We start from the raw sequence: 27,584 nt of genomic DNA on the forward strand, positions 1-27,584 counted from the left end.
GCATCTTTGGATTCAGGGTAGGTCTCTATGGTCTGGTGATATGTGAATATATCCCCAATTTACAAAGGGGGGGGGGGTTCAAAAGGCGACATGAATAATTAGACCTATTAACTTAACTTCTGTTCCAGTGAAAATAATAGAGTCACTTGTTAAAGAGGTAATGCAGGAACATCTAGCCAGGAATGCATTTATACTGCAGTCACAGAATGTAAAAAAAAAAAAAAAAAAAGATAAGGTGCAGCCATTATCAACCCACTGCAGGATGGAAGCCTCCTCAACAATTCATGCTGAGGGAAATGGACCATAATCTGCCACACTAGTCCATTGCGGGTTGGCAGATCAACCGTATTCAGCAGTCAGGGGCTTGAACCCCGGTCTACTCAAAGAGCATGTGCTACTGCACTCCCGCTCCTGACCACTTAGCTACGGAGGCCTTTTTTCACAGAATGTGTTAAGGGGCAATCTTGTCTGACCAGATATTATGACAGTGTGCCGTGAATATGCATTTTTTAACCTTGAGTGTAATTTGAGTGACAAAAGATTAGGAACCTTTCAAAGATTCCTAATCTTTTGTTACTAATCAAATCAGTGAAATGCTTAAAGTAGATTTGGATATTGTGTATGCAGTAATATAACACATGTAAATCCAGTGTATTGTTTCTAGATTCATGCAACACCACAGGTATGCCTAAATGCAATGGATTTTCATCTTCCATTAACTGACTGTCTCACATTTTTCAACACAAGGGTTGAAATTACAACCTAGAGCCCATTATTTGTCTTGTACATCAATTCTACCGTAAAAATAAGAATTATGTGCTTTCGTTTTATAATTATTGATTCTTTGTTTTCATTATGTAAAATTTCCACAGATGAAATAAAAGGAACCATGACTGCTGACACATTCAAAATGCAGTGTTATCAAAAAAAAAAAAAAAAAGATATGTTACTTTAAAAATATATATAATAATAAATACATATATTAATGATCATCTGACAGTTAAATAATTGTAACACTCATTAAAATGAAATTAGATCCACTGGAGAAAATTCTGCAATGCATTTTTTTGAAAACTGACATGTTTAAAAAATATGATAATGGTATTTAGTAATTCCACCTAGTAGGAAATATAACTTTTCTCATAGTTTTTAGTCAGAAAAATTCACCTATGCTAGTGTTGTTATCAAATTCGTTACAGAATAATAACACAGAATTTAGAGTGCATTTTGAAGGCTTCAAAGTGGGAGCAATCGTGGCATTCTGTTCTAAAATAAATACAGCTCATAATCAGAAAGGTATAGGATAAATCTGCAAACTGTCAGATTATGCTGGCTTCCCAGTAATGTTGGAATTGCAAGAAATGAATGTGCAGATTTATCTGATAAATTACATCAGAAATCCAGTTTATGCCACCTTCAAAATACCATATTCTAACTCTAAACTCAAACTTAAAGTCACATCCAAGGAAAATTGGGAAAATATGGCAGGATCAGACTAATATTTGGCCCCTTGGAATTAAACTGGAGCGCTAGAATTCGAAGTCAAGTTTTCATCCAAATTGACTGGAACAAATGATATCTGCCAGAATTCAAACTGGATATACATATGTCACATACGTACTTATATATACTCAAGATGACCCATTCCCCCCCCCCCCAACACACACTGCTCTGGCTGCCAAATGCCAGAGCAAGGTGTGCCAATTACAAGCAAACATATTTTTCTTGATTGTCTCTACTATCATCAGGAAAGGCAGTTCTTTCCTCAAATGCATATACAACATCTACTTTAAATCCTGGCGCCTCCGTAGCCAGGTGGGAAAGGAGCAGTGCGTAGCACACGCTTCTTGATTAGACCGGGGTTCGAGCCCATCACCACCAAATACGGAGGATGCGGAAAGGTCAGGGAATGACCACCGCATATCCCGGAGCAATATGGCCTTAGTTGCTAATGCTCCTAAAAAAAAAAAAAAAAAAAAACCAAACTTTAAATCCAATTCTAGAAGTTACAGGACATTACATAAGTCTTCCATTTCCTGAAAGTTTACCTAAAAGTTTATCATAATAAAATTTAATAATTTCATTGGAAGGATATGTATATCTTAAAATGCTATATTGAAGGTTAAATATGGCTTAAATTGATAGTGTGAAATCCTCCAACATCAAGCAACACTATGATAACAAATGTAAAGAATCCATGACAAACCAGCAGAGAATTCTTCCAAAATAGATTCAAAGATATCCAAGGGAACTAAATATAAATTGAACAAAATCTTTAATTCTTGACCTGCTGACAAATCCAAATTAAGGAACGCCAGATAAACCAAGCTGTCATTTGCTGACTATTGACTTCGATGGCCATTTTGGACCTTATTAGGTCCTCCTCAGTGAAGAATGAAGAAATACGTGAAACAGAAAGACCAAATGAACAGATATTCTAGCATATCCTCTGTATAAATACACTAATTCCAAGTCTGGGTGAACTGTAAGTCACAATATAGACAGATGCAGAAGAGAGGAATCCTAATGAATCCAACTAAATTGATTAAAGAAACCAAAGAAATTCTGCATATTTAATAAGACACCACTGACTGTTAATTAAAGAAGTGGAGGGAAAACTGTTTTTTTGCATTTTCATTGTGCTCTTAAAAGATATCCAAGGGTTGAAGCAAACAGCACACAGTGTGTGGGAGAAAGTGTTGGATGCCTCTTATTTCATACTCAGTATCAAAGTCTGGAGCTGAAGTGAGCAGCATAACACTGATAAAATCTACAGCCAAAGTATTTGCAGAAATGATGGCTAGAGATGAAATTAGCAAAGTGATTGATAGTCCTTATCAAATGACACTTTTATATAGAATAAATATGTGGCTGAAAACATAAAGTATCACTTATTGTTACTAGTAAATTAGAATTGCTTTTGCATTGAAAGGCAATGAATCGTGAATAATATAAAATAGTAATAATAAAAGTATTTGCCATATGGTGCAAGGAAGTCGCAGGCTTTTTCTGCACTGGCAAAAAAAAAAAAAAAAGTAGATAAGAAAATACAAATTATATGCTTCTCTCCTCACAGAGGTACTATCCAGTTGACCTTTGAATTTATTCAAACCGTCGGCCTTCAACAATCAACAACTTGCTGGCTAAAATAAAACTTCTTACTGATCTTCCTCTAATCTAAACCTCAGCCCCTGTAATTTGAATTTATGATCCCTAGTTCTGGAATTCTTTATAACAGTGAAAATTTTTCCACCTTCATTCATTTTGCTAATGGCTCCCAGTGCCTTATAAAACTCAATCAAGTCACCTCTGAGGAGCCTGTCCTCATATGGTCGTCCTTCTGTTGCTCTCACCATTCAATTTGCCCATCTTTGGACCCTTTCAAGGGTCCAAAGATGGGCAAGAAGCTCAATATGTTTTTTAAGATAAGGTTTCCATACTTGAACAGTATTCCAAATGTGGTCTTACAATTGCCTTATACAGTGGGATTATGATATCCGTTATACAGTGGGATTATTATCCTCTATCTTTAGAGGATAATGGTTGATAAATTATTGATAGGATACCATGGACTTTCCTGGCTTCCTGTTTACACCTTTCAAAAAACTTCATATCTGCCCATATTGTAACTGCTAGATCCCTTTCCTCCTCCACTCTTTTTAATTCAACCAGACAAAGTGTATAATTTATTTGTACTTTGCTATTCGCCAAGTGTTTGCATTTAGCATTATTAAAACATAGCGGGCAGTTCTCTGCCCGCTATGTTTTAATCTGACCATCTTTGAAGTCTGTTCAACTCTTCCTGAAGGAGCACTGCGTGGCACTGATCATTAATGACTCTTCCAATCTTTATATCATCTGCAAATTTTGACACCATACCTTCTAATCCCTTCATCAATGTCATTTTTGAAAATGAGAAACAACAGCAGTCCAAGAACTGATCCTTGACAGACTCCACTCCTGACATTACACCAGTTGGAAGAATATCCGTTAATCACAACCTTCTGCCTCCTTGCCTGCAGCAATCCACCTTAGAATATTAATAGTAATCCCAACTGTTCCAGCTTATATAGTACTTTCTCATGAGGGGACTGAGGCAAATGCTTGGCTCAGTCCCCTTATGAGAAAATGCTTGGCTCAGTACCCTCAGTCCCCCCCCCCCTTTGCTAAATTGAATTTAGCTAATGTCTTGTTGTTTGTGAGATAGGAGTGAAATGGAAAAAAAAACATTGTGATAATTTCTTCTGTCATCTATGCTAATTTCTTTTGATTCCAATACTAATTTGTTTTGCCTTCCACATTTCTTCTATTGGAATGAGCAGCAGCCTGGAAAGCAAGTTGCTGGGGATGTCAAGAACTGCTGGGTATACTTGCATGAACACCATTGCCACGAGTATAGTAAATAAATTAGATCAAATGAGAATATTGTTGGGATATCAGAGACATGGTGTCACACAGATATAAGAAATGTAGAATTGGAATTTGGAGAGTATAATATGGACAGAAAGGATAGGAAAGGAAGAGGGGTTATGCTGTTAGTTAAGAAACATAAAATCTAAGGAGGGGCATCCAATTTGACATGGGTGGGCAGTGCAATGTTGATTCTGTTTGGTGTAACATAAGCATTGAGAAAGCAAAAATGAGAGTGGGAGTGTGTTACAAGCATAATGACTCTGAAGAGTACAATGAACAACTGTACAGAGAAATAGAGTGGGCCAGAAAATCAGAATGTCTTCTAATGGGGGATTTTAACTTCCCATATATTGAATGGAACTTGTTGGTTGGTCTCTTGCACATTAGATTATCTGCGAAAAGATCTAAACCTCCCAAACACTTCCTAGTTCATTTCACATATATACGTGGTCTCAATTCTAATCTCAACAATGTCCATTTCCACTTGCAGTCTGCCAAACCCCATGCATGTTTTCTGACAGAATTTGTTATCGGTTGATTCAATTACTTCTCATGTAAGTTGCCCAAATTATTCGCTGTATGATTCCTTTCGCCTCAAAGGTGGTAATTGTGCATATGACCGTTCCGATATTCCTCGTCACAGAATCGGAAATTTGGATTCTAATCTTTTCGATCTTCTCTGACTTAAAATCTCTCTACCTCATTGTGTGAAATTCATCTGTTGTCTCTACTGTTCTCCCAATTCCACTAATCAATTGGAGATCTTTCACTTCCTCTCTTTGCAACTTGACTTTCTCCAGTCCAACTTTCCTAACAGTGCGGTAATTTTCCTTGGTGAAATTAATGTTCACAACTCTAGCTGGCTTCCATTTTCTAGTCACTCCGACCCAGCTGGTTGAGATGCTAAGACTTTTGCAATTACTAATGACCTTGCACAGATTGTTTATTTACTTACAAGAATCCCGCACAATCCTAACCATACAGTCAACACTCTTGATCTTTTCTAAAAAACAACCGCTCTAAGTACACAGTTGAAATGAGTGGTCCTTTAGGCATCTCAGATCACAACTTGGTGATTGTCTTTTCTCCAATGGAGCATTTATCTCATGGCTATTCCCAACCTTGTATTGTTGGCATTACAAGAATGCAAAATGGGATAACCTGCGAGATTGCTTTTCTTCTTTTCCTTGGTCGGATTACTGTTTCAAAACTTCTAATGTCAACATTTGCAAAGATCATGTCAGTGAAATTATTCTTGTAGGAATCGAATCCTTTATTCCACACTCCACTTTAAAATCTTGTCCTTTATCTAAATCTTGGTTTTTCAATAAATGTGCTAAGGCTGTTCAAGAAAAGAATGTTGCATATCATAATTGGCTTGTTTCCAATTCTTTTGTTTCATTTTCTGCCTACACCAAAGCTTGCAACGATTATAACACAGTTAATTAATCAGTTCAAACTAGATTTTGAACTGGCTAAGAGTAGAAAACTTGTTTCTTGCCCTAATGGTAGCTGAGCATTCTGGCCTCTTGCCAAAGCTATTGGCCACAACTTTTGCCCATCTCTGCTCCCAGCTCTCTCAAAACCAGATAGTTCTGTTGTCACTTCAGCCAAGGAGAAAGCTGACCTGCTATCATCCCATTTTTCTTCCAACTGTATTAATGATCTTCGTAAAACACCTCCCACCATTCCCAACAAGCTCCATTCAATGCCTCCTGTATTCTTCCATCAAAATAATGTCAGAAGGATTTTGACAAATCTTGATGCTAAGAAAGGTCCAGTTCATGATGGTATTTCTCCACTTGTTCTCAAAACCTGTGCTCCTGAACTTACTCTTGTTCTTTGCCACCTTTTTTCTCTTTCTTATTCCTTCTGCCTGGAAATTTGCTCATATCCAGCCAGTTCCTAAAAAGGGTGAGAAATCCCTCCGATCCAGTTATCGTCCCATTGCAATTACTTCTACTTTTTCCTAAGTAATGGAGAAATCAATTAACCCAACTCTTAAACTACCTAGAAACCTTCTATCTGATCAACTATCGCCAGTATGGATTCCGTCAGTGTCAATCCACTGGTGATATTCTGGCTTATGTTACTCATTTATGGACAAATTCAATGGAAAAGTTCGGTGAAACACAAGCAGTTGCTCTTGACATCTCAAAGGCTTTCGATCGTGTTTGGCATAAAGATCTTTAAACAAGTTTCCATCTTATGGTTTGCCAACTTTTTTTTTTGTAATTGGTTATCCAGTTTTCTCTCTGATCTCTCACCGAGTTTGATGGTAGGTGGCTCTCTGTCTTCTAACTTCTTCACTAATGCTGGTGTCCCCCAAGGTTCAGTTCTTTCCCCCACTCTTTTCCTCGTCTATATTAATGACTTTCTTCCATTTACAGGAAATCCTATCCATAGTTTTGCCGATAGCACATTGCATTCCACTTTCCATTTTGAGAAACCTTGCCCTGCTTTATCAGCTTCAACTTCTCGAATATCCACTACCAATTCCTTAAATGCCGATCTCCTGGTAATTCTCCAGTGGGACAAAGACAACTTAGTTGATTTCAATCCTTCTAAAACTCAGTCTTGTCTTATATCTCGCAAAAAAGGATTCTTCTGCTCCAATGCTTATCTTTGGTGACACTCCGATTTCTAGGCAAAATGATATATCTCTTTTGCAGATTACCCTCATTCTGATCTCCCTTGGCACAAGCACATTACAAATATTGCTTCCTCTGCATCCAAAAAACTTGGTTTTCTCTTTCGCTCTCGGCATTAATTTTCTTCCAAACAGGTGTTCACTCTGTACAAATCATAAATCCTCCCTAGTATGGAATATTGTTTCCACATCTGGGGCGGTGCCCCCAAAACTTCTCTCAGGCTTCTAGATTCCATTCAGAAGAAGGCAGTTAGGTTAATTAATGAGTCTTTCCACTCGCTGTCTCATAGATGTACTGTTTCTGCTGCATGCCTTTTCTACAGATGCTTCCATGGGCACTTTTCTTCTTAATTGGCTTCTATAACTCCCCCCCCTTCTCTCTCTCTGTTTCAAAACAGTCCGAACACGTGCCACCACCAACTAACATCCATTTACTGTCCAACTTCAAACTCACAGAACCAACTTTTCATCTTCCTCATTTATTCATTCAACTGCCGTTTTTTGGAACAACCTTCCTTCATATGTATTTCCTGAAAATTACAGTCTACAGAAGTTCAAATATCTTCTCTCATCTTCTGAATCTCCAACTCAAGCAAGGTACTAAGTAGTATAGGTTCTAGTAGTTCTTGTGTTTGCAATTTTCAGATTAAAAAAAAAAAAAAAAAAAAGAAAGACTTGTGAATTTATTGGATGACTGTTTTCTACAGCAGCATGTTCAAGAGGCAACGAAAGGTAGTGATATATTGTGGATCTGATTATCAGCAGTGATTATTCATGTATTAAGAATATGCAGATAAAGGAACCACTAGGTGGCAGTGATTGCATTGTAATGATGTGGGATTTACGTAAATATGGATCTACCCTCAGAGGTCAAGGGAAGGGTTTTTGCTTTCATAAAGGTGATTACAGTGGTCTGAGACAATTTTTCAATTCTATACATTGGGATCAACTGATAGGTCAACAGCAAATTCAAAAGTATTAGGCTTTTCATACCAAATAAGAAATACTGTTCAAGCTTTAGGCCTAAACGGATATTAAATGAACTAATGGACTTGTGGCAGAGAAGAAAAATGCCTGGTATGCATATAAATTATCAGGCAACACAGAAGTCTATGGTAGATATAAGCTAGTGTGTAATCAAGTCACAAAGGAGATTAGGCAAGCGAGGGCAGATTACGAGAAATCTTTGGCAAAGGATACAAAGAAAAACATCAAGGGTTTCTTTACTTATGTAAACTTGATATTGATAGTTCGGCGGTTGATGATTCTGCTCAGAGAGCTCTCAAACTGAATGAGTATTTTGCATCTACATTTGCACATGAGGAATTCTGTAGGAAAGTGGAGGACAGAAGTTTATTAAACTCTAACAGGGTAGCGAATTTATTTTGTAATAATGGAGGGCAAAATGGCAGAAAAATTGTTGAATTTAAGAAATCGTTGAAGATAAGAAAGCACCTGAGGTGAATGGGATCTATCCAGTTATATTAAAGGTGGCAACAAAGGAAGTAAGCACACCCTTAGCCATTATTATGAGAACATCCTTGGACATAGGGGAGGTCCTGCAGACTGGATATGTGCATTTATGTATCACCAATTCACAAAGGGAGATTGAATGGGGACAGGAGTAATTACAGACCTGCTAGTTTAACTTCTCTTCTGGGGAAATAATGGAGTCACTAGTTTTGCAGGATCATCTAGACAAGACTGCAGTTATAGTTCAAACCAGCATAAATTTGTTAAGAGGAAGTCTTACCTCACCAGTTTGATTGTATTCTATGATGTGGTCACAGAGGAACTGGATGCCAAAAATTATTTTGATATCATATACTTGGAATTCAGGAAAGCTTTTGATACTGTTGCATATGCAAGACTACTGTACAGATTGGAGCAGTATGTCATTAAGGGCAAGTTGCTGCTATGGATAAAGGAATAGTTTAGTGGGAGAAGGCAGAGAATAATTTTGATATCATATATTTGGATCATAGAAAGGCTTTTGATACTGTTACACATGGAAGACTGCTGCACAAATTGAGCAGTGTGGCATTGGAAGAAAATTGCTGCTATGGATAAAGGGATGATTGAGTGGGAGAAGACAGAGAGCAGTAATCAATGGACACTTCTCTTGGTGGACTAATGTTACTAGTGGAGTCCCCCATGGTTCGGTGTTGGGCCCATTGTTGTTTTCTATATTTATCAATGATATTGATGAATGTATATCAGTCTTAATGTCCAAGTTTGTAGCAATATTATGGTTGGCAGGGTTGTTAATTGATAGTAATGATGGAATGCTACTGCTACAGGATCTAGAAAAGTATGGCAGAGTGGAGTTAACTGAAGTTTAACATTGACAAATACAAATTACTCTGTAATGGTAGCAGTAACCTCAGAGAAATTTACAACTGTGTGGTAATACACTCAGGATAGTGGAGAATGAAAAAGACCTGGATTAATTGTGAAGTCAGATAGTTTGCTGAGACAGTGCACACAGGCTGCCAGAGCAGGTCATGGAGCCTTGTCAAAGGTATACAAGAATTTTTCTAACAGGGATAAGGAGGTGATTATTTCTTTATATAAGCAGTGTTCAGGCCACACCTTCTTTATTTAGGCAATGTGCAGGCCTCATTTTAGCCAGGATGGATAGTTACTAGAACTAGTGCATAGAAGAGCAGAAAGATTGGTGAAGGGAACAAAGGGATTCTCCTATCAAGAAATGCTTTTAAGTTCTGCAGATTGCAGTGTCTGGAGACTAGGCACCTGCGAGGTGATCTGATTGAGGTGTATAAGGCCTTGAATGGTTTGAGCAGGCTAAACACTAATGGGATTCTTCTTGCTCAGATTACGAACCTGGGAGGGCATAATTCAAATTGAGAAAAGACAGTTATAGAATAGATGTGCGGAATTTTTGCTTTTAACCAGCGGGTGGTTGACTGCATTAGCATTGGTAGAGACATATGATGCAAGAAAGCAAGCTATTCATTCCAAATGTTTGTCTAGTTCTTCCTTGAACTTAATTTAACTTGCTGAACTCCTCTACAATAGATGGAAGTTTGTTCCAACTATCAACCACCTGCTGGCTAAAGGAAAATTCCTGCCCATCTATTCTACAATTGTTTTTCCTAAATTTGAATTTATACCCCCTCAGGTAAGTAATCTGAGCAAGAGGAAGAAAGAATCCCATTAGCATTGAGCTTGCTCAATCCATTCAAGGCTTTATACACCTCAATCAGATCACCATGCAGGTGCCTAGTCTCCAGACACTGTAATTTACAAAACTTAAGCCTTTCTTCATAAGAGCAACCCTTTCTTCCATTCACTTATCTTGTTTCCCTTCTCTGTACTCGTTCCAACAGCTCTTCATCTTTCCTAAAATAAGGCCTCCAAACCTGTATACAGTACTGAAGGAGTAGCCTGAACATTGCATTATACGAGACAATCACCCCCATATCCCTGCTAGCAAAATGCCTATATATCATTGACAAGACATCAGCACTACTCTTGGCCTTTTTGCACTGCTCAGAAAACTTCATATCTGACTACTCAGTTACCCCCATTTCCTTTTCATTCTCCACTGGCTTGTGTGTAATACCACTGAGTTGATTACCCCAGGGAATTGTTGCTACGCATCATTGAGCCATGGATGCTAACGCCTTGGACCAACTTGCACAAGACTTGACCAGCAGTGCAATAAAAGACAGGGTCCGCACATACCTTGACAAATTCCTCATCATTGATTTCTGGACAAACTTCTCTCGACCAGATGTGACACATTTCATCAAGAAGAGGCCTAGCATCGATCCCTGGACTTGACCATCAATCTTGGACTCCCGGTTTTGACCACCCCCACTGTTCGTTCTGATGGACTACTGGACCAGCCTTCAGTCTGGATGCGACACAGACTCACCAAATGGAGCCCCAATGTAGGCACCTGAACTAGACCTTACTGAACATGACCCATCCACCATAGCAGCACTCACACTGCTGGATTTCCAGCAAGTTGTCGGCTCCAACTGACTGGCCGTGCTAGCTGTACCTACCCTGAACTTGCGGAGTATATCTCTCTCTCATTTTTTATTTATTTTTTTTTTTATTTTTTTTTTTTTTATTTTTTTTTTTTCGGCTTCTTTCTTCTGTTTCCTGCCATCCGTTCTTTTACTCCCCCCCCTATTTTTCTCTTACAGAATGATTTTTTTTTTTTTTTTTTTTTTGTGGGGTGGTGGTTTTCGTCCACTCGCCACCCCACTCCTCTCTCTGGTGAGGCACTGGGCATGCCACACTGTCATCAGGGTCCATCTTTCCTTTTGGCCCCTTTCTTCTGTTTCCTACCCTCCAGTCTTCTGCCTTCCTCCCTTACTTTTCTCTTGCACAACGTTTTTTCTTTTTTTTTTTTTATTTAGTTTATATATATATATATATGTGTGCGTGTGTGTGTATATACATATATTTATATATACACACACACGCATTCCCCACAGGTCTAAATCTAAAAACATCAAAATTACTGCCCGACCTATTTGGCCCTAGAACAAGTTATCAGCGAACAACCCTACGCTCTGTTAAAATTACAACCGTTGCTCAAGAAACAGCGATCATCTCATTCTCAAATCTGGTCCTAGCCACTGAAATCGGCGTCTCCGTGGCCAGGTGGGAAGGAGCAACAGTGCGTAGCACACGCTTCTTGATTAGACCGGGGTTCGAGCCCGTCACCACCAAATACGGAGGATGCGGGAAGGTCAGGGAATGACCACCGCATATCCCGGAGCAATATGGCCTTAGTTGCTAATGCTCCTAAAAAAAAAACCAAAAACCAAAACCAAGCCACTGAAATCCCAGGAAAGTAGGTGGCAGGACCCGCCAGAGTACTCTAGCTACAGTGGTACACCCGGTCAGCCTCCCCGTGGCATGGTGTGGTAACGTCGGGTCCCACTAGGGGCTCGGCGGCTAATAGACCGGAGGAACAAAGGGCACAACACAATATACAGCACATGACCCCCACACACTTCAAATCTCTGGCCCCGATACAATGTACACCCGCGGAGATGGGAGAAATCCCAGGAGCCGTTAGACACTAACATACCTTATACCTTATATACCCCAGGGACTCACATCTGGTCAATTTGGGCTTAGTACACCCAGGATCCTGAGCTGGATATCATCATCCTTCTCTTTCTTGGTGATTCCCTTCTACTTCTCTCTCTCTCTCTCTCTCTCTCTCTCTCTCTCTCTCTCTCTCTCTCTCTCTCTCTCTCTCTCAGGGTAACTCAGGAATTTTTTTTTTGGCTGGTGCAGCATAAGCCTCAGACTTCCTTGCACCATATAGCTAATAATAATAATAAGTTATTCTGGTGTTACTGCTACCCATATACAGTACTTTCCATTTGTCAATGTTAAACTTCAGTTGTCACCTCTCAGCCCATCTTCTCAACTTTTCCAGATCCCATTGCAGTAGCGTACTATCATTGCTGTCATCAATAACCCTGCCAACCTTCATATCTTCTGCAAACTTTGACATGACCCTGATATACCTTCATCAGTATCATTGATAAATGCCAAAAACAACAGTGGGCCCAACACCGAACCCTGGGGGGCTCCACTGTTAATATTAGTCCATGAAGAGCAGTGTCCATTGATAACCACTTTCTGTCATTTCCCACTCAACCATCCTTTTATCCATTGCAGCAACTTTCCCTTAATGCCATACTGCTCCAATTTGTACAGTAGTCTTCCATGTGCCAGAGTATCAAAATTATTATTTGCATCCATGATGTTGTGACCACATCATAACAAACCCATTCTGTGTCTGAACTATAACTGCAGTCTTTTCTAGATGATCTTGCATCACTTCCTTAACCAGTGACTACATTATTTTTCCTGGTTAGACTAATTGGAACAAAAGTTTGACTAATTGGTCTGTAATTACCTGTGTCACCCTTTGATCCCCCTCATATTTGCACATATGCAGTCCATGGGGAACTCCCCTGAGTCCATGGAAGCTTACATAATTTTGACTAAGGGTTTGCTTACTTCCTTTGCTGCCTCCTTTAATATAACAGTGTAGATCCCACTCCCCCAGGTGCCTTCCTTATTCTTTGCCTAACTTCAACAATTTCTTCTCCACTTTGCTCTCAGTTATTGTAAAATCATTAAGCTCCCAGTTAAAGTTTGATAAACTTCTGGCATTCCCCTCCTTGAATAACTCCTCATGTGTGAATGAGATGCAGAATACTCATTCAGTTTATCAGCTACCTGAGCATGATCATCAATATTGAAAGGCCCCGGGTGCCAAGCGTTCCGTGGCCAAGCGATCTCAGTGCGTTTTTCCAAAGCGAGCTATCTAAAGAGCTTTTGCCATTGTATATATTCTGTTTATTTCTGAATACCGTTTTTTCTCATTTTATATTTAAGTAGCTCTTTTGTTCTACAAGAAGTAGGCAAAGGCCCAGAAAGGAAAGAAACCTTTCTGTTTCGTTTTCTTTATTACTAACACAACTAATAGCCGCTTGGTCACCTCGTGGCACTGCTCCTGCCTCCCCGTGGCGGGGCCGGTAACCTGGGTGGTAAAGACAAACCCCCAGGGCCAAAAGGAGCCGACATGGATATAAGTTACTATCCACTGTTAGAGCCCTCGAGCTCAAGGTCAGAAATTCCTGACATTGACCATGACTCCAATCGTCCAAAGAGACTAAGGACGGAAAATCAGAATAATGACGTGCCAGCATTTCTTATAATGCACTCATTATCCACGCAACCTGTTGGCAAACTATCGCCTTTTCTTATACAGAAATGTTTAGAATCGGTTTGTGGATCTCCTAAAATGGTTAAGCGTCTCCAATCTGGAGACCTTCTAATTGAAACTTCTAAGACAACTCACTCAGAGAAGCTGTTAAAATTAACATCATTTAACAGTATTCCAGTGTCAGTTACGCCCCATAACACTCTTAGCACCTCTAGAGGCGTTATCAGCGAATGGGACTTACTATCAGTGTCAGAAGAAGAGATAATACAAGAACTCAGGGAACAAAAAGTGACTCATGCGCGGAGAATAATGACCAAAAAAGATGGGAACCTACTACCAACCAGGTCCGTCATTTTGACATTTAGTACTCCGACTCTTCCATCTTCTGTTAAAGCAGGTTATTTAAACTGCAAGATTCGGCCCTACATCCCAAATCCCATTCGCTGCTTTAAGTGCCAGAAGTATGGCCATTCTCAGACGGCATGCCGAGGCGATGCTGTGTGTCCTATTTGTGGCTCTAAGGAGCATTCCCAAGGAGACTGTACAGCTGCCACTCCTAGTTGCCCTAACTGTAAAGGAAGCCATCCTGCCTTTTCTAAAGCATGTGACCTTTGGAAAACAGGCAAACAAATCCAGAAATATAAGGTAGAGCATAAAGTCACATACCCTGAAGCAAGGAAGCAAATACTGTTAACCATGCCTAGCCGATCATACGCATCGGTCTCCAAAAACAGCCGGTCAATTTCAACTCAAACAGATGTCTCCATAGAACCAAACATTTCATTTGCCACCTGGGCCAAAACCATGCTAACGTGCAATAAAAAATCTACAGTTAATGAAACCAGCAACACGCCAATCAGTATCCCAACTGATGCCATCTCAACCTTGCCCGAAAGAACAAAATCTGTTAGTGTTGAAAATCAAAAGACAATGAAATCATGCTATAGCAACATTCAAATGGAAGTTCAGTCAGAGGACGAAGACACAGTCCTAGAATTACATACCAATGATACCATGGATACAGGACGCCCAACCTTTCCCAAAAATGAAAAATCAAAACTAAGCAGGCAGAAACCTCAGAAAAAACAGTCAGATCAATCTTCGTCAAATAAACCCAAGCAATGAACAAATTCCTACAATGGAACTGCAGAGGATTACGCAGTAATATAGATGACCTGAATGATTTACTCACACAAACTAACGCATTAGGAGTATGCTTACAGGAAACATTTTTATCACCAAAAGTTTCACTCAAATTCAAAAACTATACTATGTTTAGGCGAGACAGGGATTCTGACTCTTCTCGTGGAGGGGTAGGTATTCTTGTCAAAACTACCATACCATCAAGACATCTCCAACTAGAAACCTCCCTAGAAGTTGTAGCAGTTCGGATAGCAATGGGAATATCATTAACCCTTGCATCTGTTTATATACCACCTAATTATCCTTGTACCCAGACTGAACTTGACAACCTTTTAACACAACTGCCACCTCCTGTCTGTTTACTCGGTGATTTTAACGGTCACCATCCATTGTGGGGATCCTCCACTATGGATAAGAGAGGCCAATTAATTGAAACATTCCTAGATAACCATAATCTGACTGTATTAAACACTGGCTCTCCAACGTATGTTCAATTACCTGCAGGCACAACATCTGCCATAGATTTATCTATCTGTTCAGCATCTCTTTTTCCAAGTATGGAATGGTTGGTGTTGAACGATCCATTCCACAGTGACCATTTTCCAATCATCAGCTCACTTCAAACACAGGTCGTATCATGCCCCAAAGCCCGTATATCTTGGAATTTCCACAAAGCAGACTGGAAAAACTACTGTACTTGTGTCCTATTAAACAAACAGTATGTACAGCAACAACATATTGATGAAGTAACCGAACACATTACCAGCCATATATTATCAGCAGCTGAAATGTCTATTCCAAAATCCAACCAGAGCAAGCGGGTACACCAAAACCATTGGTGGAATCAAGATTGCACCATAGCGAAAGTAGAAAAAAACCGTGCTTGGAACCAATTTCGCAAATTCCCCACTACTGCCAACCTTATAGCTTTCAAAAAACTGAGAGCCAAAGCAAGACAAATTAGGAAAAAAGCAAAACGTGACTCCTGGATTAACTTCGCCTCAACTATTAACAAAAATACTGACACTCGGATTATCTGGAAAAAAATACAAGCTCTCAATGGAAAAATTCTACCTCTACAGTCTCCAATAATTCAGTGGAATGGGCAGGACCTATCTTCTCCTACTGACATCGCAAATGCTTTAGCAGAATATTTCTATAATACTTCCACCTCAACCACTTATGTGACTGCTTTTCAGAGAATTAAAACTAATGAAGAACGAAAAAAATTGAATTTTTCAACTAATCACCCACTTCCATATAACCAGCCCTTTACTATAGCTGAACTCAAAGAATCCTTGAGTAAATCTCCAAATAGTGCAGCAGGACCAGACGGCATTCACTACAGAATGCTTAAACATCTGTGTGAAGCTGATCTGTACATACTATTGCTATTTTATAATAGGATCTTCTCAGAAAACACATATCCTCTCTCATGGCGTCATTCCTATATTTGTGCAATACCAAAACCGGGAAAAGATACATCTCTAGTTCAAAATTACAGACCAATATCATTGACAAGCTGTTTGGGCAAGACCTTCGAAAGGATGGTGCATAAGAGGCTCACCTGGATTCTTGAGTCCCAAAATCTGCTTTCTGATCACCAATATGGCTTCCACAAAAACAGGTCCACCCTAGATTTACTTGTCAAAATTGAATCCAACATACGTAACGCCTTCATCAGGAGACAACATTTAGTTATGGTCAACCTGGATATTCAGAAAGCATTCGACACCACATGGCGTCATGGTATTATCACAGATATGCATCAGTTAGGGTTGAGAGGCTATCTCCCTCAAATTATTCAGAACTTTTTAAAGTTACGTACCTTTCAAGACAGATATCAAAACTTCCTATCAGCATCTCATATTCAAGAAGAGGGTGTCCCACAGGGTTCTATACTGAGTCCAACCCTATTCGCAATTAGGGTCAACAATATATTGGAAGATCTTCCAAAAACTATTGAAGTATATATGTATGCAGATGACCTCACCATATCGTGCCAATCACAAAATATGAATACTATCGAAAGACAGTTACAAATTACTCTAAACAGAATAGAATCGTGGACTTTACGCAATGGATACCATCTTGCTGAACAGAAATCCACTACCACTCATTTCTGCAAACTCCGGTCATTTCATCCTGATCCTGAGTTAAAGATAAAAAATGTGTCGGTTCCTCTGGTTAACACTGTCCGCTTTCTTGGCCTGATTCTAGATAGAAAACTGAACTTTCAAGCACATGTGGCCTATCTTCGTACCATCTGCTTGAAGAAATTGAATATCCTTCGGTGTGTGTCATCCATGTCTTGGGGCGCTGATCGGCATACGCTTATCCATATTTATAGAGCTCTCATCAGATCCCGTTTGGACTACGGTTCTCCAGTGTATGACTCTGCGAGGAAGAGTACATTAGAACGATTAAATACCATCCAGCACAGTGCCCTTCGAGTTTCTCTAGGGGCTTTCAGAACATCCCCAGTCCAGAGCCTTTACATTGAAGCCCACGAACCTCCCTTACATCTTCGGAGGAAAACATTGCTTTTAATGTATGCCGCAAAAATCCGCAGTCTTCCCTACCACCCGAATTGGAGATGTCTGTACAACACCGAATGGGACTCATTTTACAACAGTAAACCAAATGAAAACAGACCTGCTGCACTTAGACTTAAAGAACTAACTCAAACGTGGAATATTGCAATCGACAATATATATCAGGACATAACACCTCCTGATCCACCGTGGACAAATATCCCTGCAATTTACGATGACTGTTTCCAACAGTGGGGAAAGAACACCTTGTGTCCCTTCAATATCGCACAGTTACATGAAGCTCACTCTGCTTTTAATTCACAGGCCTGTAAGATCTATACAGATGGATCGAAAACTGAGACCCAAGTAGGCGCTGCTGCGATCTTTCCATCTTTCAGCACTTCTGTCTCATTACCTGTAGAATGCAGTATCTTCACTGCTGAGCTTTATGCTATTAACTTGGCTCTAGGGCATATTACTCAACTTCTAATTTCGTCTGTCATAATATACACTGACTCGCTCAGTGCTGTCTCTGCCATAAATAGTAATACCAACTCCTCTCACCCTGTAATAAAACAAATCCATTCTAAATTACTTGTGTGTAATGAGTCAAACCAAACTGTAACATTCTGTTGGATTCCAGGTCATTCTGGGATAGCAGGAAACGAAAGAGCAGATCTAGCAGCCAAACAACCAGATACTACTCTTTTGCAGACTTTTCGATCCCCATATACTGATTATAAACATATCATCCATAAAGCATGTTACAATAGCTGGTCATTAATCTGGAGAAGTTATCCAGAAAACAAATTATTCCAAATAAAACCAGAACCAAAGCTGTGGCCCTCCAGCTTCCAGAAAAGCAGACGAGAAGAAACAATTTTAGGAAGGCTCAGGATTGGGCATACTTATCTCACTCACCTCTATCTATTAACTAATGACAGCGCTCCACAATGTACATCATGTCAAGTACAACTGACCATTCGCCATTTGTTAGTGGACTGTCCCCACCTTCAGAACATCCGCTTAGATACTTTTAAATCAATTGCTAAAACACAGTCATCAATAAATTTATTGCAGATTCTGGGAGATGATTCTAATAAAAAGGAACTATATACTTTCCTAAACCGGATACAAATATATCATAAAATATAGATATTATTTCATATTCACTATTAGAAGACACAATATGGCCCAAGTAGCCTTTGTGTCGTTAAACCCAGCAACAACAACAACAACAACAATCAATATTGAAACCATCTATGTTAAGTGGACCAATCTGATTCATCATTTTTCTTATAGAATTTACATAAGTAAATAATTGTTTGCTGATTTTCTTTGTATTCTTTGCCAAAGATTTCACATAATCTACCTTCGCCTGCCTAACCTCCTTTGTGACTTGATTACAGATTAGCTTATATCTGCCATAGGCTTCTGTGTCGCCTGATAATTTATATACATCCCCTACATTTTTCTTCTTTGCCAAGAGCCTCATTAATTCATCTGACTTAGGTGGTTTGACTGTTAAAAACTCACCATTTCTTAGTTGGTATGAAAAGCCTAGTACCCTCAAAGATTAAATCCCTGAAGGCTTCCCATTTAGAATTCACCTTTTGTAACATCATCAGTTGATCCCACAGTATACAGAATTTAAAAACTCACCGAGACCACTGTATTCACATTTTCGAAACAAAAACCCTTCCCCTTACCCCTGTTAAGAGTTACCTCTCTAAGTAAATTCCACATCAGTACACTGTAATCACTGTCACCCGGTGGTTCCTTTATCTACAAATTCTTAACTCATGAAAAGTCACTGCTGATAATCAGATCAAGAGTATTACTCCCCCTGTTTGCCTCTCGAACATGTTGCTGTAGAAAATGGTTATCTGATTAATCCGCGATATCTTGCTTGTGTGTGAGTGTCTTATCCACAAGTTCCAGTCAATATCTGGAAAGTTAAAATCCCCCATTATAACACATTCTGATTTACTGGCCCACTCTATTTCTCTGCACAATTGGTCATTATACTCATCTGATTCATTAGGCCTATAACACACACAGCTATTCTCATTTTCCCTTTCCCAGTGCTTATGTCGCACCTCACTGACTTAACATTATATTGTCCACCAATGCCAATTGGATGCATTTCCTTAGATTTTATGTGCTTCTTCACTTACAGCATAACCTTTCCTTCTTTCCTGTTCTGTCTACCCTTTCTGTACACATTGTACTCCCCAAATTCCAATTCTGCACTACTTATATCCGTGTGCCACCATGCCTCTGGTATCCCAACAAAATCCGCTTTTGATGTCTTGAATAGCACTTCAAATTCATCAAATTTATTTACTATACTCCTAGCATTGGTGTACATGCAAGTATATATATATACCTATTCTTACTCTTAGCTACCCTTTCACAACCCATGTATTTACTTGCATGATGACTCCCAGCAGCCCTTGAAATCCTCAGTACCTTGGTTTCCAGGCTGCTTCTGATTCCAATAGAAGCAGTGCAAAAATCACTTTCACCTCTGCTTATGGCTACAGTTAATCTATTAGTCTGTGAATCCCCCAAACCAGCAGTTTGCCGACCCACCTAACACTGCCTCAATATCATCAGCAAATATTCTTGCAACCTTTCCAGGCGACTCTGTAGCCAGGTGGGAAGGAGCAGCAGTGCGTAGCACACGCTTCTTGATTAGACCAGGGTTCGAGCCCATCACAACCAAATACGGAGGATGCGGAAAGGTCAGGGAATGACCACCACATATCCTGGAGCAATATGGCCTTAGCTAATGCTCCTAAAAACCAAATAACCAACAAACAAACAAGCAACCTTTCTATTTAAGTTTATCCCATCCCTGTTGAAAAAATCTCTCCTGTTAACAAGCACAGACCACTCATGAAAAATTCCACCCTATGAACCTTGTATAATCTCTTCAGAGTCGAATGGAATGAAAAGGCTCTCATATACTCCCTCCTTTTGTGCCTGTGCAGAACTTTGAAATTTAACCCTACCTCGTGACTTTTTTTCAACATTGACCTGTACTTGTTAAATAAGTCCGCAGATCTCCTACTCTTAATGTCATTAGTGCCAACGTGTACGACAATATCACCCTTTGTTCCCTTAAAAGATATCTACTCTACAGTGTTCAACTTTTGCCACTGGTCCTATTCCACCTCTCCTTTTTGCACAATATATTTCCTTTCTCCCTGACAATACAGTCACCAACAGTAAATAACTAGCTCCTGTCGGACTAGTGCACTCTGTCTTGAAAGTTGCTGCTGTGTTGCCTGATGATCAAGTGCAAGCTCTGTTATTGATGTAGTCAGCTGAGAGCTTGATGGGTCCCCCAATTTAAGTCATTTGAAGGCATCTACCCTGTCCTTCAAGCTCTCATAAAGGCTCATATTAACACTAATGTCTTCACACTGCTTACGTCGATCACACACAAAATACATCCTTCTTGGCAACAAGGAGGATGTATTTTGTATTCTCATGTCCCATCTCAGAAAGGTCTGCAAACATTTCACAAGTTGCACATTTCTTTAGGCTGTGATGCATTGGAGGAACACCCACTTCGGTTCTCCCCCAAACTACAGCACTTTCGCTACCTTGTGCACATTGCTTTGCTGCTCAAGTCTGGGGAATGATTTCCATTTAAATAAGATTTAATTAATTAACAATGAAAATTAATAAGGTTAATAAATTAATCGATTAATTCACTGTACTATACAATACTATACTAAGCTAATGCAGTAATATTTATTCCGCTATACAGTTTTACCTTATATCTTAGCTATCAAATTTGAGATATACATTATCAAGTTACACTATACTGTAACAATCACAATGCTAAATTAGTTATATCCTTAGCTAAATACAAACGATATATGCCCAAAAAGTGAAAAAGTTTTAGAATAGATGTGCAGTAATCAGTAATTTGCTTTTAGCCAGAGGGTATTTGATTTCTGGAACAAACTTTCATCTGTCGTCGTGGATATTGAAAAGCTTAAATAAATTCAAGGGAGAACTGTGCAAACTGTTGGAGTGAATGGATGGATAACAATAGAGGTGGAAAGCAAAAAGGAAGAAAATTAAAAGTTATTTAACTTTTCATTTTTGCTTATGTATTTATATATATATATATATATATTGAATTATTGGATCTTTTATTTGATTAGTTTTTTTGTTTGTTTGCTTTTCTCGTTGTTATTAAAAATTCACATGAAATATTGTTCAGTGATTTAATGCTCTTTCTGGTAATTTTATATAGCTTTTCCCATTACTCCAATTAAAAGTGTTCAACTATCTAAAGATAATCAGCCTTTAGTGAAAGATATTCAGCAGTATTATGAAACACAAATGGTATGTTTTTATCTCTTATTTTGTACAATTTAAAATATTGACTTTTAAGTTTTGTTAATCTCTATAAATTAAAATATTATTTTTGGTGAAACCTCAAGCTTCATTTAAATTCACTACTCTTACATGTGGTAAAAATATTGATTCATATGCACAGTTTACAAAGTATGAACAAATAAAGCTCTGAACCTGGCTCTAAGTAATACAGTAATAGCCATATTGGAATCTACCTTACTGTTTTATTGCCCAGATATAAAAAAAACAAAAGGTCTTATGAAACAACATTAGTCTTTTAAAGATCAGTGTAAGAATGCCATAACGAGTTGCATTTGTCTTATGCTATGCAACTAATAATTCCCTAAAAAGTGAAGAAAAATATTATTTTATTAGTGCGCTTGCATCTCCCTCCCCCAAGATGGATGTTTTGGTACTTATTGGTACCTCATCTAACAGACCATTGAGGGTGTAAATTTATAAGCAAAGACATGCCAAAAGGTGTAAATAATAACTATAAAATATGAGCAAATAAAACTGTAAATCTGGCTTAAGTAATCTTTGCATCTATTTATACTTGGCTGATATAAAAAAAGCACAAAGCGTTAAAAAGCATAAGGCAGGTTGCCTTATGCTGCACTATCAATAAATGACACTATCCTAAAAAGAGAAGTAAGATATTACTTATCTTACTTCTCGGTGTCATTCTCCCCCTCTCCCCACCTCATGTCACTGTTTTGGTACCTCATCATCATCATCCATTTTCAATCCACTGCAGGATGAAGGCCTCTCCAGCAACTTTCCAGTTCCTTCTTTTTTGTGCAATGGCCATCCATTTACTCCCCACGAACTCGTGAATTTTGTCTGTCCATCTCCATTGTTGTCTTCCAGGTTTTCTTCTAGCTTCTCTTGGGTACCATTCTGTTATTTTCTTAGTCTCTCTGTCATCATGTCTTTGAGCTATGTCCTGCATGACCGTTTTAGTTCTTTAGTGTTGATAAGAATGTCCTTTACTTGAGTTTGCTGCATAATCTGTGTGTTTCTCTTCTTATCTAACAGTCTGATTCCTAATAACCGTGAATAGAGTTAGCAAAAACTTAAAAATGGCGAAGTTCATGACAAGGAATATGTACTTAGTAAAAGCTTAATAAAAAGACGGCACTCACCTCAATAACAGATTGTTGGGGTGAGTGCCATCTTTTTATTAAACTTTGACTATGTACATATTCTTCTGATTCCTAATATAATTCTTTCCATTCTTCGCTGTGTAGTTCTCAGCTTTTGTCTTCCATTGTTTTGGTGAGTGCCCAAGTTTCAATTCCATAAATCATAGTGGGAAGTATACATTGGTTCAATATTTTACATTTCAGACAAATTGGGATATTGCTCCTCTGTATGTGACTATATTTCTCGAATGCTATACATCCAAAATTTATTCTTTGCTTGACTTCCAGCCATTTATTATTATTACAGCTAATGACTTGTCAATATAAGTATATGAATCCACCTTTACAATTTCTGCCCCTTCAATGATTATATCCCTTTCTGTGGCATACTTGTTCATTGTTACTTTTGTTTTAGCCATATTCATCTTTAGTCCGAAATCCTTACTAACTGCATAACTGATTGAGATTTTCCTCTAATTCTTTGGGATCGTGGCTTATGATCACAATGTCATCTGCAAATCATAAATAGTTTAGGTACTCTCCATTAACATTGACTCCTTTCTGTGACCAGTCTAATCTTCTGAAAGGTTCCTCAAAGGGAGCAGTACACAACTTTGGAGATATGTATGTCCCCTTGTCAAACTCTTTCTCAATTTTAAATTTGCTACTGTCTTTGTCTAGTATAATAAAGGAAGTAACGTTCTCAGATATTTTATTATTATTATTTGCTCTCTTATATTATTTCTCATTGATTGGGGGTTCCACCTCGTGAGGGGTATTGCTACCAAGTACACAGGATGGTTGTTGTTATGTGTGGTGTTACTGGAGTTTGGTCGAGGAACTCTCTGACTATCCTACAGGTGTTCAGTATTGCAACTTTCTGCAGTCGCTTGTAGGTGTTCGCTGGGAGACCTATTGCTGCTAGGCTGTTATGTAGGGTCTTTGGCACCATACCTGTGGTTGACACGATGATCGCGATGGTCGTTATTTGTTGCATATACTACATCTCTCTGATCTCCTGTCTCAGATTGCGTACTTCTGATTTTTTCCCCATAGGTTTTCTGTAGGTTGCCAGTGTTGGGTACTGTTTATTATTATTATTAGCCATATAATGGTCCTTTAGGTTGTCACAAACATTCTCTCAGATATGCCAGACAAGCTGTACTTGCTACCTGGGAGTCTAAAACGCTGTTGGAACTGATATTCGGTAACACTCAAGTCAAGTGGACCCAATTTCGGCAATGTGCGGACGGTCTGTGAAAGCCAAATCCTCTGCTTGCACCTTCACGATGGTGGGACTGTTGGTAATCCTGGGTGTAACCTCCATGCACAATTACATGGTGGGTGACCACCCAGGTGTGAACAAACGTAAGCAGGGGTCAAGGTGTGGCGCTCACACCACATGGAGGAATGCCGCCCGTCTATGTTACCATGCAGTACTAGGTGGTAGATGACTCTCATCAACTGGTGCAATACCACCACTTTGCTTGGAGGCTTGAAGTGGTGGAACCCACGTTTAGTCTCTAGAGTTAAGTTCCAGTCAACCCTTCCCTATCTCTTCCATCATGCAGTATGATTGATGACTTTTGAGGTTATGATGAACATCATGGTGAGATCCAATATTCCTTACATTTCGAGGGTACAGCTCTAAAACAGTGTTCGCAGGCCGGCTGCTAGTTAGTAAACCGGACCGAACCTATTGGTAACTCTCTAGGAGGCTTCCGGATCAGCTAGTGTATAATCTTGCTACCTCTACTCTACCAAATGTTGACTGGAGGGAATCCGAGTAGTGTGTATGCGGGGAGCATTGTCAAGGCCATGTTATGTCAAGGATCTGGATATGGCATACCGTGTGTATACCATATCCAAAAATTTCATTACTTCATACAGCAAGTCCCACTCACTTTTTCTTACTATTGAATACACCATGAATTGTCAAACTAATAGAGCAAGTTTATCTGCAAAAAGATCTAAACCTCCCAAGCACTTCCTAATTCATTTCACAAATATAAATGGTCTCGATTCTAATCTCAACGATATTCATTTCCACTTGCAGTCTGCCAAACCCCATGTACTTTTTCTGACAGAATCTCAGTTATCGATTGATTCAACTACTGCTCATCTCAGATGCCCAAATTATTCGCTGTATGATTCCTTTCGCCTCAAAGGTGGTACTTGTGCATATGTCAGAGACTTGGTAATTTGGAATCTCCTCTCTTCGATCTTCTGTGGCTTAATATCTCTCTATCACATTGTGTCAAATTCTTCTGTTGTCTCTACCATTCTCCCAACTCCACTAATCACTTGGAGCTCTTTGACTTCCTCTCTTTACAACTTGACTTTCTCCAGTACAACTTTCCTAACAGTGAGGTAATTTTCCTTGGTGATTTTAATGTTCACAGCTCCAGCTGGCTTCCGTTTTCTAGTCACACCAACCCAGCTGGTTGAGATGCTGTGGATTTTGCAATTACTAATGACCTTACACAGATTGTTCATTTACCTACTAGAATAGACAATCCTAATCATACAGCCAATACGCTTGATCTTTTTCTCACAAACAACCCTTCTAAGTACACAGTTGATGTGAGAGGTCCTTTAGGTACTTCAGATCACAGCTTGGTGATTGTCTGTTCTCCAACGGAACCTTTATCTCGTGGCTATTCACAACCTCGTGTTGTTTGGCATTACGAGAATGCAAAATTGGATGGCCTGCAAGACTTCTTTTCTTCTTTTCCTTGTTCGGATTACTGATTCAAAACTTCTGATGTCAACGATTGCTCAGATCGTGTCAGTGAAATTATTCTTGCAGGAATGGAATCCTTTATCCCACACTCTACTTTAAAATCTCGTCCTTTAAATAAACCTTGGTTTTCCAATAAATGTGCTAAGGCTGTTCAAGAGAAGAATGTTGCATATCGTAATTGGCTTGTTTCTAATTCTCCAGTTTCATTTTCTGCATACACCAAAGCTCGCAACAATTGTAAAGCAGTTATTAATCAGTCCAAACTAGAGTTTGAACAGGCTAAGAGTCGAAAAGTTGCTTCTTGCCCTAATGGTAGCCGAGCATTCTGATCTCTTGCCAAAGCTATTGGCCTCAACTTTTGCCCATCTCTGCTCTCACCCCTGTCCAAACCAGATGGTTCTGTTGTCACTTCAGCCAAGGATAAAGCTGACCTGCTAGCATCCCATTTTTCTTCCTGCTGCCTTTTTTCACTTTCTTATTCCAAAGGTGTTTTTCCTTCTGCTTGGAAATTTGCTCATATCCAGCCAGTTCCTAAAAAGGGTGACAAATCCCTCCCATCCAATTATTGTCCCATTGCAATTACTTCTACTCTTTCTAAAGTAATGGAGAAATCAATTAACTGCCAACTCTTAAACTACCTAGAAACCTTCCATCTGATCAACGATCGCCAATAAGGATTCCATCAGTGTCGATCCACTGGTGATATTCTGGCTTATGTTACCCATTTATGGACTAATTCAATGGAAAGGTTCAGTGAAACACAAGTAGTTGCTCTTGACATCCCAAAGGCATTCGATCATGTTTGGCGTAAAGGTCTTCTAAACACGCTTCCATCTTATGGTTTACCAACTGTGTTTAGTAATTGATTATCCAATTTTCTCTCTGATCCCTCACTGAGGGTGATGGTAGATGGCTCTCTGTCTTCTAACTTCTCCACTAATGCAGATGTCCCCCAAGGTTCAGTTCTTTCTCCCACTCTTTTCCTCTTGTATATTAATGACCTTCTTCCATTGACTGGAAATCCTATCCACAGTTTTGCCGATTTTAGCACATTGCATTCCACTTTCCATTTTGAGAAACCTTGTCCTGCTCAATCAGCTTCACCTTCTCGAAAATCTGGTACCAATTCTTTAAATGCCGATCTTTGGGTAATTCTCCAGTGGGGCAAAGACAGTTGATTTCAACCCTTCTAAAACTCAGTCTTGTCTTATATCTCGCAAAAAGGATTCTTCTGCTCCTATACTTATCTTTAGTGACAGTCCGATTTCTAGGCAAAATGATATTTTTTTTTTTATGTAAACCCCAAACACGAGAGGTATTAGAACCTATAGTACATGGTACCGTGCTTGGGTTGGAGGTTGAGAGGACGAAAGAAGATGTTTGTTGACATTGGACTTGAACTTCTGTAGACTATAATTTTCAGGAAATAAGTATGAAGGAAGGTTATTTCAGAAAACGGCAGTTGAATGAATAATCGAGGAAGATGAAAAGTTGGTTCTGTGAGTTTGAAGTTGGACAGTAAATGGATGTTGGCTGGTAGCGGCACGTGTTCGGACTGTTTTGAAAGAGAGAGCGGGAATTATAGAAGCCAATTCAGAAGAACAGTGCCCATGGAAGTATCTGTAAAAGAGGCATGCAGCAGAAACAGTACGTCTATGAGACAGCGAGTGGAGAGACTCTGATAGAGATGGATCATTAATTAACCTAACTGCCCTCTTCTGAATGGAATCAAGAAGCCTGAGAGAGGTTTTGGGGTCACCACCCCAGATGTGGGAACAATATTCCATCGCAAGGCAGATTTGCGATTTATACAGAGTGAGAAGCTGTATGGAAGAAAAGTGAC

The 27,584-nt window shown here is 39.2% G+C and overlaps 1 protein-coding gene across 4 annotated transcripts in view; it reads left to right on the top strand.

Annotated features, from left to right (window-relative positions):
• LOC150088291 (phosphatidylinositol 4-phosphate 5-kinase type-1 alpha-like) overlaps positions 1–27,584 on the top strand; it is a 743,292-nt gene that overhangs the window by 661,698 nt on the left and 54,010 nt on the right. For 3 of the 4 annotated variants that reach the window (XM_090370677.1, XM_090370676.1, XM_090370678.1), the window contains one exon: positions 21,750–21,841. In XM_090370677.1, coding sequence (XP_090226803.1) covers positions 21,750–21,841 — 92 coding nt within the window. Of the gene's footprint in view, positions 1–21,749; positions 21,842–27,584 lie in introns of those variants that run through there. The other variant, XM_090370679.1, reaches the window with a different exon arrangement.

The sequence above is a fragment of the Mastigoproctus giganteus genome, chromosome 3, assembly GCF_048544385.1.
Source record: "Mastigoproctus giganteus isolate SK-2022 chromosome 3, ASM4854438v1, whole genome shotgun sequence".
Taxonomy (NCBI): domain Eukaryota; kingdom Metazoa; phylum Arthropoda; class Arachnida; order Uropygi; family Thelyphonidae; genus Mastigoproctus; species Mastigoproctus giganteus.